Below are 18,723 nucleotides of genomic sequence, written 5' to 3' on the forward strand. Positions count from 1 at the left end.
ATGGCTGTGCGCGACCCGAGGGTCCCTGGTTCAATCCCCAACTAGTACCAACCTCGTCATGTCCGTTGTGTCCTGAGCAAGACACTTCACCCTTGCTCCTGATGGGTGCTGGTTAGCGCCTTGCATGGCAGCTCCCTCCATCAGTGTGTGAATGTGTGTGTGAATGGGTAAATGTGGAAGTAGTGTCAAAGCGCTTTGAGTACCTTGAAGGTAGAAAAGCGCTATACAAGTACAACCCATTCCTCATTTATCATTTATATATATATATATATATATATATATATATATATATATATATATATATATATATATATATATATATATATATATATATATATATATATATGTATTATATCCATCCATCCATCCATCCATCTTCTTCCGCTTATCATATATATATATATATATATATATATATATATATATATATATATATATATATATATATATATATATGTATGTGTGGGGAAAAAAAATCACAAGACTATTTCATCTCTACAGGCCTGTTTCATGAGGGGGGGGTACCCTCAATCATCAGGAGATCATCTCCTGATGATTGAGGGTACCCCCCCTCATGAAACAGGCCTGTAGAGATGAAATAGTCTTGTGATTTTTTTTTTTTTTCCCCACACATACATATATTGCGCTCTACTACGGTATCGAGCACTATTTTTTGGATAACCTTATTAAGACATATATATATATATATATATATATATATATATATATACACACATATATATTAGGGATATAACGGTAAATAGTATAATAATAAACTGCGGTAAAATTTCGGACGGTTAGAAATACCGTTTAAATGTTTAGTTATTAAAAAAACATAATTTATTAATGCATTTTAGGCGATATATATATATATATATATATATATATATATATATATATATATATATATATATATATATATATATATATTTATGCTTTGGTTTCGTTCAACACAATTATCCAACATTGTAACAATATTTGATTAGTCAGAAAAGACAAAAGTCATTTAGATCTCTTTTAAGTACTTCACAATGTGACAATAAATAATATTTGAAGTCTTGACCTTTTTAAATCAGTATGTACTGAGACTTTTTCCCAGAGCAATATTGCTATAGTCAGTAATGTACTGTAATTACTGCAAAACAAACCTATTTTGGGTCCTTGAAAAAAGAATTGTTTTTCTTTATAATGAATTTGAAAGGGAATAAAGCCCTAACCATAATCCCCTAACCACCCTAAAATTATGGCAAATTAGAGCATTTTAAAGACAAAATATAGCGCAGTACATCCGTGGCATGTCTGCCATGTTTTTTAAATGTGGTTCTAGTACTCACCATTAGCGGACAGAGCTCACGCTGGCATAATGAAGCTTATGTTATGCAGTAAAGTACATACAATTTGTACTACTTTTTGGTGTGACTATTGTCCCACATTGTACCCTAATATTGAAATAGCAATTCGATATGCAAAATGTAAGTTTGTTTGTTTTTAAAATGCAGATTCTTTAATTGTTGTTTTTTTAGTAATAATATTAGATTAGTGGTTCTTAAAATTGTTGGGGGTACCGAACCCCACCAGTTTCATATGCGCATTCACCAAACCCTTCTTTAGTGAAAAATAAAATTATTTTTCTTAATTTAATCTTAATTTGTAAATATTAATCATGAAATGATGTTATTATATTAAAGAAATACTAATAAAGATACATTTTACAAACAGAATGTTACAGGAATGTACACATGATCCCATGTTTACATCTCATTGTGCAACATGTGAATGTTTTAGTGGGAACTAAATGCAGTATCTGAAAGGGGTACCAATTATTTCCAAAGCAGGACCCCCACCCAGACATACAATACGAGTACACAGCTCATGAAAAACTATATTTTTTGTTATTGTCATTGTAAATGGGCCAAAACACTTACATTAGAAAATAATCTGATGGATTATAATGATTATAATGATTATAATAATAAAACATTTAACTTGTTATTTAGTCAGGTTTGGGACTGGTGTGCACGTCTGACGTCGCTCACATGTGCTCCACTGAATGCTCAATGAGTTTTTGCGTTTGCTCAAGCATATGGAAAATTAGAGGGAACATTGTTTGGGGGTATCCATAATACGCCGATAGAGAGAAGTTTTTATTTACACGATGAGTCGGGTGTGTCTTGACCTACGCAGCGGAAGCTCCGTCGAACCCCTGAAGCCGACTCACCGAATCCCTGGGGTTCAATCGAACCCAGGTTAAGAACTAGTGTATTGGAAACATTAGATACAGAATATCGTCTAGCATAGATTGAGCCCTTTAACGTCTTGAAGTCTTGTTAGAGTGTATCAAAAGTTGTTTTCCTTGAAATAAATTAAATGTTTAGTAAACGTGCTCATTACAGAACCATAAAAAATACTGTACCAACCAGACTGTGGCTGCCATGGGAGTAACACAGACATAACATTATTCATGTTGGTGTTTCTAAATTCTGACGGTCAAGCGAAGGCACGCAGAATTGGTAAAAAAAAAACAGGTAATATGTGTGCTGTTTGTTCATGTAGAAGACAGTGTTTTGCGACAATCCAAGTATTATATCTGATTTGTGTGCGTGCTGTTGGTGGTGGTGGTTAAGGCTGCCAGCAACCTGTCATGACATTCTGTGTTTCTGTGGGACTTGATATGATAAATACAAAGCACGCACAATGCAGCCCAAAGAAGTTCCACACAGCCAATATATGTATGTTTCATTCAAAATAATGGAAGCTGCATCCAACAGCTCGTTTGTGATGTCATTGATTAGATCGGTAAATTGGATTTAGTAATTAGATTGGTGGGAATGATTGATACTAACTCACTATAAACTATAACATAGCTGCAGTAACAGAAGAATATCACCTAAAAAGAAAGCGCTTTCCCCTAGTACCGATTTCAGCACTTTCCCCACTTTCAATTTCCTTGGCATTTAAGTCAAAACATTTTCATAACAGCATTGGAGGTCACAAATAAAGACGTGCTCCTGTTGACAGTGAGGAAGAAAATGCTGCATTGTATCTTGTCAGTGCTTTCCTACTGACCCATCTGTGAACTCCATCCATGCAAAATGTCAAGCCCTATAGAATTTAAGCAATTCCATAGCGTCTTATGGGCAATGGAAGTGACCTACAAACATATTGAAGCCCATCATTAATTGTATTTTTAGTGGCACAATATATTTTCTGGCCGACCTTACAGTTCTAGGCAGGGCAAAAGCGACCATGTTTTACCCTCATTGCATATTCGTTGGAAAATGTGAGCTCATGAAAATGGAGGTTTACTCGGTCTGTGGTTACAGTGTGAGTGGATCTTTCCGGCATGATGTTTCGGAAAGATGGTCGCACCAGCATCGGATCATGATTAGACCGTAAGTGATAGGTTACCGCCTTTGTCAGTATTAGTTCAATTTTAAAGGATATTTTGGATGGTCGGTCAGAAGGTACACTTTCAGGGTGGTCTTGATTGAGTTGTGAAAATGATCCATTTATTTGGCTGGTCTCCTCTTTATGACACCACTGTGTGGGTTCTCAGATGACCTGATTTTACGTACCGTATTTTCCGGACTTTGGGCGCACCGGATCATAAGGCGCACTGCGGATGAGTGGGTCTAGTCAGGCCTATTTTCATACAAAAGGCGCACCGGATTATAAGGTGCATTAAAGGGGTCATATTATGATTTTTTTTTTCTACATTTAAAACACTTCCTTGTGGTCTACATAACATGTAATGGTGGTACTTTGGTCCAAATGTTGCATAGATTATGTTTTACAGACCATCTTCAAGTCGTCTTCTGACTGTCGCTTCAGGATGCGCCGAGCTAACTGTTTTAATGACCAGACTTTACATAAATCAATAACGGAGCAGCATCCCCTCATCCGGGGATCACTAGTGCAAGGCCGGAAATGTGTCCCATGAAAAACTTAACTAAAGTTCCATGGGTGAATTATGTAAACCCAATACGCAGGTAGTTTTTAGCGCTTCAATAGTGAGTCTACTGACAGATATAAGTTCAAACCTTACGCTACTTTATATTACAAATGGCAACAGCGGAGGATGAATGCCCCATAACAAAAGATAATATGTCTGCTAATAGGTGCCGTTTTGCATTTTCCTAATTCAGGCGGACCTGGAGGCCACGCCCCCTCCAGCTCCATGCGGACCTGGAGGGTCTGCATGGAGCAATGTTGTTGTAATATATTGAGTTGGAGGCAATAAGCCGGCGAGGTGATGAAGTACGTCTCTTTACTGTAGACTTCAGAACAGACTCACACACTTGACGTCAGGTGCGCAACACCACGTAAATCGTTGGCCAACCAAAAAGTAACCCCAGTACGCTATAGCCAACATTCACCAGGAGATGGCAACAGACAAACATAGATCACTCTATTAAATTCCTCCCCTTTTAGAATTGTAGAATTTACTCAAAAGAAATAAACAACTCAACCAAAAAATGCAGCAGCTCAATTAAAAAACTGTACTTAAGCCACATTCTTTTTTTTTTTAGTACTGAACTCTTAACCCTCATTTGTAAACAATAACATGCTTATTATACAAACAGTATTTGTACATCTTTAACACAGATTTTTATACTGTCTTCAGAGATTCAGTTTTTTTGGTGGTACTCGAAACCTTTCTGGGTACCTGCGGATCACTGGTGGGGTTTTTGTTGTGGGTGATCTGGGTTCTGATGATGGCAACTCAGCAGCCCTTGAATCTGGTTCAATGATGACACTAGTTTGTGTCTGACTCACTGATGGTCCTGGTGATGGAACTGAAACAGCACTGTCCAGTTGTACTGATGGCACATTTTCTGCAACTGGTGGAGACTAGATAACTGGCAGTCGCTCCATGTTTTCTCGCCATGGCAACATGTGATCCATATGCACTGTGCGCTGTCTCTGTACCTCTTGATAGATAAATAGATAGACTTTCAGTGAATTCTAGCTATATATATATATATATATATATATATATATATATTTATTTTATTATATATATATATATATATATATATATATATATATATATATATATATACTGTATATATATATGAAATACTTGACTTGGTGAATTCTAGCTGTAAATATACTCCTCCCCTCTTAGCCACGCCCCCAACCACGCCCCCGCCCCACCACGCCCCCCCCCCCACCCGCCACCCCCCACCTCCCGAAATCGGAGGTCTCAAGGTTGGCAAGTATGGCGAACGGTAACCGAATTCCAGATCCGTTTGTCATCACTGAGTGGATAGAAGATGTAAGTAAGTGGCAAAATATTCAGTGGTCAGATATATACAAATATTTGGTGGAGAAACCAAGCGTATAACTGCAAATTAAATACAATAAAAACACTAAAGCACTCCTGTTGTACAAGGGAACTTGGACCAGTTTTAACCTAAATGCCAGTGTCCACTGCTGTGGACACTTGTATTTTACATATAGGGGTTATTTTTTTCTGAAATGTGTAACTCTTAACAAAATAAATAGACAAACAACCAATTTCTACTACAGAGAATGCAGGTTTTCAAAATAAATGTAATAGTGAAGGGAGAAGACCAACCCTGGTCTTTAGCTTTCTGGAAATGTGGTCCCTGGAACATTTTAGTTGAATATCCCAGATGTAGGATGTAAAAGAGTCTATAATGAGAAAATACATGACCGGACAACATTTTTTGTTGTCTGTCTGAGTCGTATGTGTGCCTTTTGAAACTTTGCATTAATGATTGAAGCATGAGCTTTTAACTATTGGACCGTTGTATTTACAAATTCAGCTCGCTTGTAGCCCGCGGTGTATGAAATCTGCCGGAGGCTTTATGAATCAACAACACGGAGGTCTGTGCAGTCTAGGCAAACAAAGCACATACCCTGTATAGTTGATCGACAGTTGCAATAGCCAATCAGATCACAAGTTGTTGACAGTAGCCCTTATAGGTTGCCACATATTGAAACCGTGAACGTGACTTTCACATCTCCTATGATTGGATACTCACTTGAGACTCACACAAGTGAGTATCCAATCAGCTGAAACCGGAAGTGCTGTGCACACTTGTAACAAGCCACACTGGCTAGTAGAGACATCTTTTTTAACCCACGATTGCCAAAGAAGAGCAACAACATTGATTAGGTTGCAGATATATACTTGAAAAACCATTTTCAAGAAGGACATTTCAAGAGATGCTGGATATTATGAGGCAAGGTCATGTAATGTACCACAGAATTATTTTGGAAAAAATGGAACAAAACTGGACGTATGTTGGCAAGCAATATTGGGCTGGAAAGTCCACTTTTTAACATTTTCTGATAACTAAGGCCTTGTTCACACTGCAAGTCAATTCCCATTTTTTTGCCCATGTGCGACCTGTATCTGATTTTTTAATGTTCGTGTGAACACTGCAATTCCAGATTTTTCATTACCGACCCAGGGCTCTTTTGTATGTGGATATAAATCGGATATCCATGTGACGCGTCCTCAATGTGAACGCTACTGCGCTCACGTCGAATCCATCCGACATGAACGTCTTCAAAAATCAATAAGCGACATAATTATTCACCAAAATAGACGGTTTCAAAATAAATAGTTGACAACAAGGCAGAAAACAGGTGACAATAATAATTTAGGAACCTTCTTAATAATCAACGCGCAATAATTTGGTTCAGTAAATGTTGAGATTCCATCCATCCATTATCTACCGCTTTTATTGCACAAAATCCTTCAAATGTGCCAGTACCAAGACCGACTGGCGTGGAAGCCATGTTTATTACTGTAAATACAGCAGTGCGTGCGACGTCATGACGTCATGTCCGCATGCGGGTCAGATTGCATTCACATTAGAAATCACAATTTTTTGTAATGTGAACAACCACTAAAAAGATCAGAATGACAAAAAAATCAGAATTGGACATCTGACCTTACAGTGTGAACGGGGCCTAAATGTTGAACATGCCAATATTATATTTCTTCCATATGTTTATGCGTTAAGGTGTTAATTTTCACTGTGACCTAATGACTAAAACCAACCCGACGACTAATTGCTGGCGAATAAGTAGCGGTGACACTCAAGCCTGCTCATGAAAGAGATGGAGGAAACAACACACTGCAGTGAAGCACAAGCTTAATTGCCTACTTTGAATGCATCACGGAAAATGTCTTTTGGTCGTCTATTGAGGTTGTAGACAACATGTCACAGTTTCCTGTGACATCCCTCATCTATTGCTTGCATGTTTCATTCAACCTACATGTGATATCATTGCTGCATGTGATCTGCATATGTCATTTCAGGCTTCTGATGTCTCCATCCTGGCAAACAAACAACAAAATCAAATCTGACATAGCTCTTTTGCTTCCTCTCCATCCACATCAAACCGTCCTCTTTAAGCTACACAAGGGGAGAAAACCCACACAGGACCATCTGCAGGCAGTCGCGAGATGACGGAGCCTGAGGCCCTGAAGGCTTAGATGGATGGCAGACATCGAATAGTGAAGGAGGAGGGAGAGAGCGAGAGAGCGAGAGAGAGATGGAGGCAGGACAGTAATTACAGGGAGGAGAGAGAGAAATCCAGACCGGGAAAAATGAGGAGATGCTCAGACTGTTGGGTTGCCGCCCTTGGGCTCTCAACAGAACCACAGCGCTAACCAGTCCATCATTCAGGATTGAGTTACAGACCACTGCCATGATACGAGGGGCCAAGGAAGGGGCAACGATGAGGCAGGCGAGCCTTGAGGGAATTTATCTATTCTAAGATGCATTGTGTCGCGGGAGATCTTCGAATCCGCAAACGTCAAAAAGCGATGCTTCAAAATGAACGGTGGTAGGTAACTCAGAGTTCACTGTACAAACAAAAAAGGCAATAGTTGATGTAATTGATTTTAAATTGATGACTCTTTGAACAAACAACACAGTCTTAGGTACAGTCAAAATTCGATATATGCGGTCGTAAATCGGATTATTCCCGACCGTGCATTATATATAACTTTGTCTACCCTATTTTTTTTAAATAATACAATAAAATGATCCTGATTTATGTGGTGAAAACAGCGGGGGGTTGCAGACTAACCAAAGCATAGTGATTTAAGTTTGTGAGTTCCTGTCTTTTTGACAGTGAACAGTAGCGTGACTCCGTCTTTAAATTGTGTGTGTTGGGTCGATACAGTGCTCATAGTTAATAATTTGTTAAAAAACAACGCGGTTGATTCTGTTTGGTGGTAGCAGGGGTGTATAATGTAGCCCGGAAAAGTCAGGGCTGCATGGGATTCTGGGTATTTGTTCTGTTGTGTTTATGTTGTGTTAAGGTGCAGATGTTCTCCCGAAATGTGTTTGTCATTCTTGTTTGGTTTTGGTTCAAAGTGTGGCGCATTATTAGTAAGAGTGTTAAAGTTGTTTTATATGGCCACCGTCAGTGTAACCTGTGTGGCTGTTGACCAAGTATGCCTTGCTGTCACTTACGTGTGCAAGTAGAAGATGCATATAATAAGAGGCTGAGCTGGCACGCTATTAATACAGATTGTGGAGGGCGCTATATGCTGTACCATCATGGCACGCTCTTACTATTATTGTAAGGGTGAAAATCGGAGAATATTTATCTGCGAGAGGCACTGAAATCCGGAAGTCTCCCGGGAAAATCGGGGGGGTCGGCAAGTATGCAGCTGAGCCGCATTAGAGTGATCAAAGAGCCGCATGCGGCTCCGGAGCCGCGGGTTGCCGACCCCTGCCCTAGTGAAAGCCATCATCCCAGCCTCTGTAATGAAGCCCATCCATCCATCCATTTTCTAGCGCCTGTCCCTCTCGGGGTCGCTGGGGTGCTGGAGTTTATCCCAGCTGCATCCGAGCGGAAGGCGGGGTACACCCTGGACAAGTCGCCACTCTGTAATGAAGCTTTAGGGTTAAAGCTCTACTTTTTTCAGCGGTTTTAAAGGCCTCTGCGAAGCAAGGCTGCATCCTTCAATTTGACCCGCAACCTTCACACATCCTCACATAGTCGAACCTCGCCACATCGAGCGTATACTTCACCGCATCTATCATCTATCAACAGTTTCTGACCTTGAACTGAAACAAGAATGTGTGGCTAGGTAGTCATATCCAATTCGAACAGCCCGGTTGGAATTAACACCTTTAACATCAGTGAAGCTTTGGAGCATTTTAAACAATGCAACTGAAGGTGTGTTCCATTTGTACTGGAAAGACGAAATTTCCGACTTCCCAGTTGGAATTACAACTGGAACGCCCCTAAAGTACGAACTTTCTCACCACGTCTGAGTTTGTTTCAAAGATGGTTGCTCTGAACGTAAACAATGATATCCGCTTCTATAAAATCCGTTAGTAGCACCTCTGATTAGTTTTTGTCGCAGTAAATCAGCCATGTACAATGTATTGTTATACTTTTAAATATGGTAACGTCACTGTAGCGTTTAATTCATGTGATATTTACATTCTACATCGCTAGCAATAGCTTTTGTGTTTCCGTGATTGAAGGTTGCAGAAAGAGTGCATATTTTCCCATAAATTGTTTATATTCAGACAAAGCAACCTCAAAAATAGCCGTAGTGGATGTGGCCATCTTGATTTACGACCTCGTCTCCGCTGTGACGCCATCCTCAGCTGTGACTTGCAACTTCCAAGGTAAACGGAACGCAGCACAAGTCAATTATGTGCTGCAGCGTTTTACTTATGTTCAGGAGAATTTACATGGAAAGAAGCTGAACAGATTCTCAGTCTCCTACTGTACACCGTCCATCAAAATAACTGTAAATGCACATGTGTCAGGGCAGACTAAGCATATTAGAAGAAGCAAGCAGTAGAAAATGGATGGATGGATGGATGGATCCCCCACCTCATCCTTCCCACCCACAACCAACTGCCACAAACAGATTCAATATGTTGACAGATCAAGAAGGTTCTTGTTCTGACACACAGAACACAGAGATCAGTTGACTAGTGCCTACATTTACCAATCTGCCATTCAACCTTCACCACCATGTTTTAATATACTTACCACTGTATCCTGAAATAGGTTTCTTGCTAGAATCCCTCCATTATTTCATTTTGGAAAAGGGCAATTAAATAACGGGGCAAGTTGAGAAATTGTTTTATTCTCAGTGAACAGGCCTAAATGCACACTTAGTTGAGCTTCACTGCAAAATGATTCATCGGTGATTCAAATGCAGTATATTGGCACCTTCAGGAGACTGTATTTTGTTCATTACTGTATGTACTTTTGACATAAAAAAGGCCCTATAGAGTGCCTTAAAGGGGAACATTATCACCAGACCTATGTAAGCGTCAATATATACCTTGATGTTGCAGAAAAAAGACCATATATTTTTTTAACCGATTTCCGAACTCTAAATGGGTGAATTTTGGCGAATTAAACGCCTTTCTATTATTCGCTCTCGGAGCGATGACGTCACATCGGGAAGCAATCCGCCATTTTCTCAAACACCGAGTCAAATCAGCTCTGTTATTTTCCGTTTTTTCGACTATTTTCCGTACCTTGGAGACATCATGCCTCGTCGGTGTGTTGTCGGAGGGTGTAACAACACGAACAGGGACGGATTCAAGTTGTACCAGTGGCCCAAAGATGCGAAAGTGGCAAGAAATTGGACGTTTGTTCCGCACACTTTACCGACAAAAGCTATGCTACGACAGAGATGGCAAGAATGTGTGGATATCCTGCGACACTCAAAGCAGATGCATTTCCAACGATAAAGTCAAAGAAATCTGCCGCCAGACCGCCATTGAATCTGCCGGAGTGTGTGAGCAATTCAGGGACAAAGAACCTCGGTAGCACGGCAAGAAATGGCGGTAGTTTGTTCCCGCAGACGAGCGAGCTAAACCCCCTGGATGTCTTGGCTCACACCGTCCCTTATGCCACCGAAGATGATCAAGAGAAGAATATCGACCCTAGCTTCCCTGGCCTGCTGACATCAACTCCAAAACTGGACAGATCAGCTTTCAGGAAAAGAGCGCGGATGAGGGTATGTCTACAGAATATATTAATTGATGAAAATTGGGCTGCCTGCACTCTCAAAGTGCATGTTGTTGCCAAATGTATTTCATATGCTGTAAACCTGGTTCATAGTTGTTAGTTTCCTTTAATGCCAAACAAACACATACCAATCGTTGGTTAGAAGGCGATCGCTGAATTCGTCCTCGCTTTCTCCCGTGTCGCTGGCTGTCGTGTCGTTTTCGTCGGTTTCGCTTGCATACGGTTCCAACCGATATGGCTCAATAGCTTCAGTTTCTTCTTCAATTTCGTTTTCGCTACCTGCCTCCACATTACAACCATCCGTTTCAATACATGCGTAATCTGTTGAATCGTTTAAGCCGCTGAAATCCGAGTCTGAATCCGAGCTAATGTCGCTATAGCTTGCTGTTCTATGCGCCATGTTTGTTTGTGTTGGCATCACTATCTGACATCACAGGAAAATGGACGGGTGTATATAACGATGGTTAAAATCAGGCACTTTGAAGCTTTTTTTAGGGATATTGCGTGATGGGCAAAATTTTGAAAAAAACTTCGAAAAATAAAATAAGCCACTGGGAACTGATTTTTAATGGTTTTAACCCTTCTGAAATTGTGATAATGTTCCCCTTTAAAAGTCTGATGTGCTTTGAATTTACACTAACAAGTGAAAACAATAAGTAGAGTGCATGTGACGATGCAATCACAATAATATAGCACTCCAAACTGCATGATTCTCTTTGTACAGGCAGACTTTTCCTATTGGCTTGTACTTGATTGTGCAGCTGGATTTAATATGGAATATGAAAGGTTTTTCCAAATCAATGCGTAACCACTAAAGCCGACTTTTAACAAAATAAATGTGTTTATGCAAAGCACTCTACAATTCGATCTTGTCTGCAGGCTGTGGCCGTGCAGGTGAGTGAATATGTAACGTGGCGTCCCCCATCTGCGTCCCAAAATCCATCCATCCATCCATCCATTTTCTATCGCTTGTCCCTTTTGGGGTCGCGGGGGGTGCTGGAGCCTATCTCAGCTGCATTCGGCCGATAGGCGGGGTACACCCTGGACAAGTCGCCACCTCATTGTAGGGCCAACACAGACAGACAACATTCACATTTACACACTAGGCCCAATTTAGTGTTGCCAAGAACATGCAAACTCCACACAGAAAGACCCAGGGATTGAACCCAGGACCTTGGTATTGTGAGGCACATGCACTAACCCCTGTTCCACCGTGCTGCCAGCGTTCCAAAATCATCACGATCATTAACAAGTAACCGCGCTGCGGGGGTCTGGGATTGTTTTACTTTGACAAATGAGCTATCTATGGCCCAGCCGCCTCTCTCACCACCAATGCAGCCTTCGGGGACAGGAGACGGCTGCTAATTACGAGCCCGAGCCCAACACGTGCTGTTAAAAACAGAAAGTGCTGGTTGACGGAGGGCCTGCAAAGAACAACCTGTCAAACGTAAGGACACATCAAATAAAATATTGAAAAATCCTTGGCGGGGATTGCAGGGTTTGTGTGAGAAGCCCCGTGCTATGTTGGCCCACCATTCACGAGGCAATAAATAACATCTCTTCACAGACCAATCAGGGTTTGGCGTGCGGTTTTACACTAAAACTTGAAGGTTGTTGGCTCTCTGCAGCAGTCCCCTCTAACCTATCTGATACCAACCCTTGACGGCTTTATGGACATGCAACATCTGTCTTAAAATAGGAGCGCCTGAGCCTCCTCTCGAGCCCAGATTGCAAACACAGCACTACACCAGCAGAATAACTTGCCTTAGGAAAAGGTTGTTTTTTTTTGCTTTTGCAGGAAGTGTTGTATATACAGAGCAGTTAACAGGGTTGTAAAGGAAATACAGCGGTCGTATTTATATGGAAGGTGTTAATGTACTGTTTGTTTCACTAAACCGTATCCTCTGGCTGTGTTGAAACAGTCGCAGTACATATGTCAATGTGTACACTTACTGTACACTGCTGAGTTAGAGCGCATATAGACAGAATGTCAACACAGCCTTGACTTTTTATGTTTTACAAATACTTTTTGTACATATTTTAATGTGACTCATTTGAAATTAAAGAATAGGGGGGTATATATTTTGATATAAAAAATAAAGTACATGAACCTGCATGCCAAAAAGGGGGCCCACTAAAAAAAACATACAGTATATAGTAGAACTGTAGAAATTTAGAAAATATACAAGAAAAAAATTCACAAAAATGAGACGCTCCAATTTTAAATCCAGTTTTACACATTAAGAAATAGTTAAAGACATACAGTTTACAGTGTTTGTCAAAGCATCTTCCTGTTGGAAAACGTTGAGCAAACTGACTAGGAATGAGTACCAAATGTAATACTTTTATAGGCACTGAACAAATGATGTCATTCCACCGGGTACCGATCCACACAAAAGCAAATGATGCCATATTTCGATATCGTTGCTCACAATGTCACTGGCTACACATTCAACAAATCAAACATTTGATGAAGAAACAATCACTCAAGCATCAAACTGCCTCTAGGTAATATTGCAATTTACCTTGCCAACAAAGCAAGTATGCCTGATTTAAAAAATGCTTAAAGGGGAACATTATCACCAGACCTATGTAAGCGACAATATATACCTTGATGTTGCAGAAAAAAGACCATATATTTTTTTAACCGATTTCCGAACTCTAAATGGGTGAATTTTGGCGAATTAAACGACTTCTAATATTCGCTCTCGTGTGACGTCACATCGGGAAGCAATACGTCATTTTCTCAAAAGCTATGCTACGACAGAGATGGCAAGAATGTGTGGATATCCTGCGACACTCAAAGCAGATGCATTTCCAACGATAAAGTCAAAGAAATCTGCCGCCAGACCCCCATTGAATCTGCCGGAGTGTGTGAGCAATTCAGGGACAAAAGACCTCGGTAGCACGGCAAGAAATGGCGGCAGTTTGTTCCCGCAGACGAGCGAGCTAAACCCCCCTGGATGTCTTGGCTCACATCGACCCTAGCTTCCCTGGCCTGCTGACATCAACTCCAAAACTGGACAGATCAGCTTTCAGGAAAAGAGCGCGGATGAGGGTATGTCTACAGAATAGTTGTTAGTTTCCATTAATGCCAAACAAACACATACCAATCGTTGGTTAGAAGGCGATCGCCGAATTCGTCCTCGCTTTCTCCCGTGTCGCTGGCTATCGTGTCGTTTTCGTCGTTTCGCTTGCATACGGTTCAAACCGATATGGCTCAATAGCTTCAGTTTCTTCTTCAATTTCGTTTTCGCTGCCTGCCTCCACACTACAACCATCCGTTTCAATACATTCGTAATCTGTTGAATCGCTTAAGCCGCTGAAATCCGAGTTTGAATCAGAGCTAATGTCGCTATAGCTTGCTGTTCTTTCCGCCATGTTTGTTTGTGTTGGCTTCACTATGTGACGTCACAGGAAAATGGACGGGTGTTTATAACGATGGTTAAAATCAGGCACTTTGAAGCTTTTTTTAGGGATATTGCGTGATGGGTAAAATTTTGAAAAAATATAATAAGCAACTGGGAACTGATTTTTAATGGTTTTAACCATTCTGAAATTGTGATAATGTTCCCCTTTAAGTGTAAAGTAAGGCTCCACTTTTCCAAAAAGCACTGGCTTGATGGTAATTTACATTGGCTTTTCCATATACATGCTACTGATTTGCATTAGTGATTTTACATGGTGATTTCAACACCTCCGAAATTGGTAATGAAAACCACAACTAAGATGCACGTTACAATCAAACAGGTGGAGTGTAATAATTACAATGCTTGGAGTATAAACACGTATGTCACAACATAAGACTAGAGTACTTCCTGGCTAGGTAACACACTTTGGTCTATACACTACTGCCATCTAACATCTTGGAATTGCAACTGTATGCAAAATCCACATATAATACTTGCAAATGAGATTCAGAAATGTCATAAGAACACAAGATATGTCAAATGGAAAGCACATCTGTCATAATCAGCTCATTTTTAAATGTTACATTAAAAAGTTTGATTTTTTTATTAAATAATTAAAATACTTTAAACACTGAAAATATCCAAAAATCTGGACCAATGAATTCCTAGGTAGAGAGAATTGGTACTGTATTAGTTGTGAATTATATATTTTTATATATACCGTATATTACCAAATAGTAGCCCGGGCGTTTATTTCACAAAATCGATTTTGGAGACAGGCATTTAAAAGAAGCAGGCGGTTATTTGCACAAGGCTTTTATTTATTTTTGCACCAGCCTGCACCAGGCCATTATTTGGTTACAATGGTTACTGTCCAGTATTTTTTTTCCGTACACAAAACTTTAAATGTAAAAGCTATTGTAAACCTACAAACAAAAAAAACAAGAGATCAACATGAGGTAGGCTATCAAAAGACAAGAGATCAACAAGGCCTCAACATGGCAGCAGTGCAACAATTGTCAAATAGAATACCAATACTAAAAATAAATAGAACTTTTTAAATAAAGCAGCCTACCGGAAAAAATAAAATTATGGTACCAAGTACTCAAGTATAAAACCCACCATCAAAACAGAACAATAATACTGTCACTTAAATAAAATAAAGGCTACAGTACTCCAAGTTTAAAAAAATAATATTATGGTACCAAGTACTCTATAAAACCATCAAAACAATAATACTGCAGCAAACGCAACCCCAGTAGCATTTGAATCCAAATTATGCAAATAACAGCCCACGGGCGGCTATTTGGACATAGGCGGTTATTAGGAAGAGGCGGTTAATTTACAAAATGGGGTCAGACCCCGGGCGGCTATTAGGACATGGGCGGTTATTTGCCCAAGGGCGTTTATTTGGTAATATACGGCAGTGGTTCTCAACCTTTTTTCAGTGATGTACCCCCTGTGAACATTTTTTTAATTCAAGTACCCCCTAATCAGAGCAAAGCATTTTTGGTTGAAAAAATTAGATAAAGAATTAAAATACAGCACTATGTCATCAGTTTCTGATTTATTAAATTGTATAACAGTGCAAAATATTGCTAATTTGTAGTGGTCTTTCTTGAACTATTTGGAAAAAAAGATAAAAATAACTAAAAACTTGTTGAAAAATAAACAAGTGATTCAATTATAAATAAAGATTTCTACACATAGAAGTAATCATCAACTTAAAGTGCCCTCTTTGGGGATTGTAATAGAGATCCATCTGGATTCATGAACTTAACTCTAAAAATTTCTTCAAAAAAAAAGAAATCTTTAACATCAATATTTATGGAAGCTGTCAACACTGATTATTGCATTGTTGCATTGTAATGAATGGAATAGTCTACTTGATTTGATGTTCAGTTTATGAACTTACATTCATATTTTGTTGAAGTATTATTCAAAAAATATGTTTATAAAGGATTTTTGAATTGTTGCTATTTTTAGATTATTTAAAAAAAAATCTCACGTACCCCTTGGCATACCTTCAAGTACCCCCAGGGGTACGCGTACCCCCATTTGAGAACCACTGATACATGGTATATACATATATATATTTATATATATTTATCTATATTTTATATTTCAAATGTGAAAGGTACCCATCCTTACTTGTATGACAGCGCCTTTCTCAGATTCCTAGCTCCAACAATCGCTATTTCCCTGCAGACAGTGCCATTAAACCACTTTAAATTTAGGTTGCAATTAAAAAACTATTTCTCTAAAGTTAAAAGTAGATCCAATAAATCCACTATAGATCCAATAAATACATTCTAGTCAGCTGCAGCACCTTGTGATTTTATAAGAGTTTTCTAGGTAGGAGTCTGCAATGTAAGCAGGGTGCGTCTCAATATCCCCTCACTCTTTCTTGGACAGCTTCTGTCATACTTCGCAAATCAAGGCTTAAATGTTTGCTAGTAAAAAAAAAAATTGAAAAGAAGATGTAAATGAAAATAAAGTTTTAAAAAAATAAGAAGAAGAAGAATAGAAAATGTAAACATATTGTGATGAGGGTAATTGTTTTAACTGTACGTATCCCAATTGAATTAGTTTGTTTTTTACATTGTACACTACAACCTTGTATTTTAATTTTAATCGTGTGTGTGTGTAGGGACACAGGACACAGGAGGCGAACAAAGAAGTGGGATTGAATAAGCGCTGCTTCTTCTCTGTCAAACATCGAATTGTGAACTGTAAAAAAGTGCTATGCATCAATGTAACCCCGTATGCATGTTCCAATAAAACAAAACAAAACTATATAGGAATGCATACATGCCCACTTTCTACAGCCCCTCAATATTTGCTTAAAATAACTCCAGGTTATTATCAAATCACTTTAAAAAAAAATCAAGGCTGCAAGAGCGACAACGAAGTCTCTGACCTACATCACAGTGTGCATGGGGAATAAAAGAGCCTGAGGCACTAACTAACATCCACTCAGCCATCAAATATCAAATGCTCCTCTTTTTTCCTCCAAAATGATGGTTTCCATTGAAGAGTGGCAACAGACTCTATTTTAAACAGATGCTTAAAAGTTCCTTCCAGCTGCACATTTTGAAATTGCTAGTGATTTTTTTTTTTTGCTTCTCCAGGGATCAATTATTTCCACATAGTGTGGAAAACTCAGAAGAACTTTGCAGGATAGTGGGGGTACCTGACCTCCTATTGACAATAATGACCTAAAGCTCCAATCACTGCTGTTTGTACTATGCACTGTAAAGGTGTGAAAAGCCCCACAGTTGAGTGGAAAAGAGAAGATGCTGTGGCATGAGTGTGAGTGGCGTGTGTCCACGCGAGTACCTGTCATCATAGCAGAAATCTGCACGCAGAGTGTTGACATACAGGACCAGAGCCACGGCGCTGCACAGCAATTCTGCCAACATTTCTCCACGTCTGGCACACACGCGTGATGTTGACCACAACTAAAAAAAAAAAAAAAAAGGAGCGACAAAAGGCTGCAAAAATCCCCAAAATTCTGCCTTACAATCGCCGTCTTTGTCAGGATGTGCGAACACGTCCGAGTCCCCCCATCCTCGCTTCCAAGTGCACAAAGTGGACGTTTCCACGGGGTCGCGGCGTGTCTAACCCATGCTGGTTGAGAGGCGGAGAGCTTTTTTTTTTGTATCCGGCTGGAAGTTGGCCAAGTGAAGAAGAAGAGGAAGAAGAAGAAAAAAATCATACAAACGTTTAACGTGTGACGACGCAACGGTTATCACACGCCTTCCCTTCCGCGGGGGGATCGGCGCTCTGATGCTGCGCCGCCGCTGCTGGGTTGCAGCTAACCACAACTCGGCTAGAGACATTCACGGCAACGACTTCCGCAGGCGATTTCAGAATAAAATGAAAAATATTGAAACGCATTTGAGAACAATGCGTTTATTCTTGAAAAAGTTTGTTCACAGGCGTCATTTGTTATTCAAAAAAATCAACCATTGACCAACTCAAGACATTCAGTTGTTGTAGTAGTCATTTTATTCCAGACCCAAGGGGATCCATATAACAGAAAAAGAAACCATACAACGATAAAAACCCAAATAAAAGAAATACAAGCAGAAATAAAATAAAATAAAAATGTGCATAAAAGTAAAATAAGCTAATGCTTAAATGTTGAGTTGGAAAAATGTGCTCTTTTTTCACTTCATGAAATCATGTTCTTGTTGAGGATTTGCTCTTGATACTTTAAAAACTAAACGCCATTTCCGGTTTTTGTCTGTGCATTTACGGCAAAGTGATAATTCAAACGCATGTGGCGTGGTGAGCTACTACGCAT

The 18,723-nt window shown here is 39.6% G+C and overlaps 1 protein-coding gene across 2 annotated transcripts in view; it reads right to left on the minus strand.

Annotated features, from left to right (window-relative positions):
* tmtc2b (transmembrane O-mannosyltransferase targeting cadherins 2b) overlaps positions 1–18,184 on the minus strand; it is a 238,514-nt gene extending 220,330 nt beyond the window's left edge. Inside the window, exons 1-2 of one of the 2 annotated variants that reach the window (XM_061970158.2) lie at positions 17,938–18,184; positions 17,754–17,875 (exon numbers count right to left, since the gene is read on the minus strand). In XM_061970158.2, coding sequence (XP_061826142.1) covers positions 17,754–17,875; positions 17,938–18,132 — 317 coding nt within the window. In that variant the 5' untranslated portion in view covers positions 18,133–18,184. Of the gene's footprint in view, positions 1–17,753 lie in introns of both variants that reach the window. The other variant, XM_061970159.2, reaches the window with a different exon arrangement.
* Positions 18,185–18,723: the final 539 nt, after the last annotated feature.

This window comes from Nerophis lumbriciformis, linkage group LG10, assembly GCF_033978685.3.
Source record: "Nerophis lumbriciformis linkage group LG10, RoL_Nlum_v2.1, whole genome shotgun sequence".
NCBI lineage: Eukaryota > Metazoa > Chordata > Actinopteri > Syngnathiformes > Syngnathidae > Nerophis > Nerophis lumbriciformis.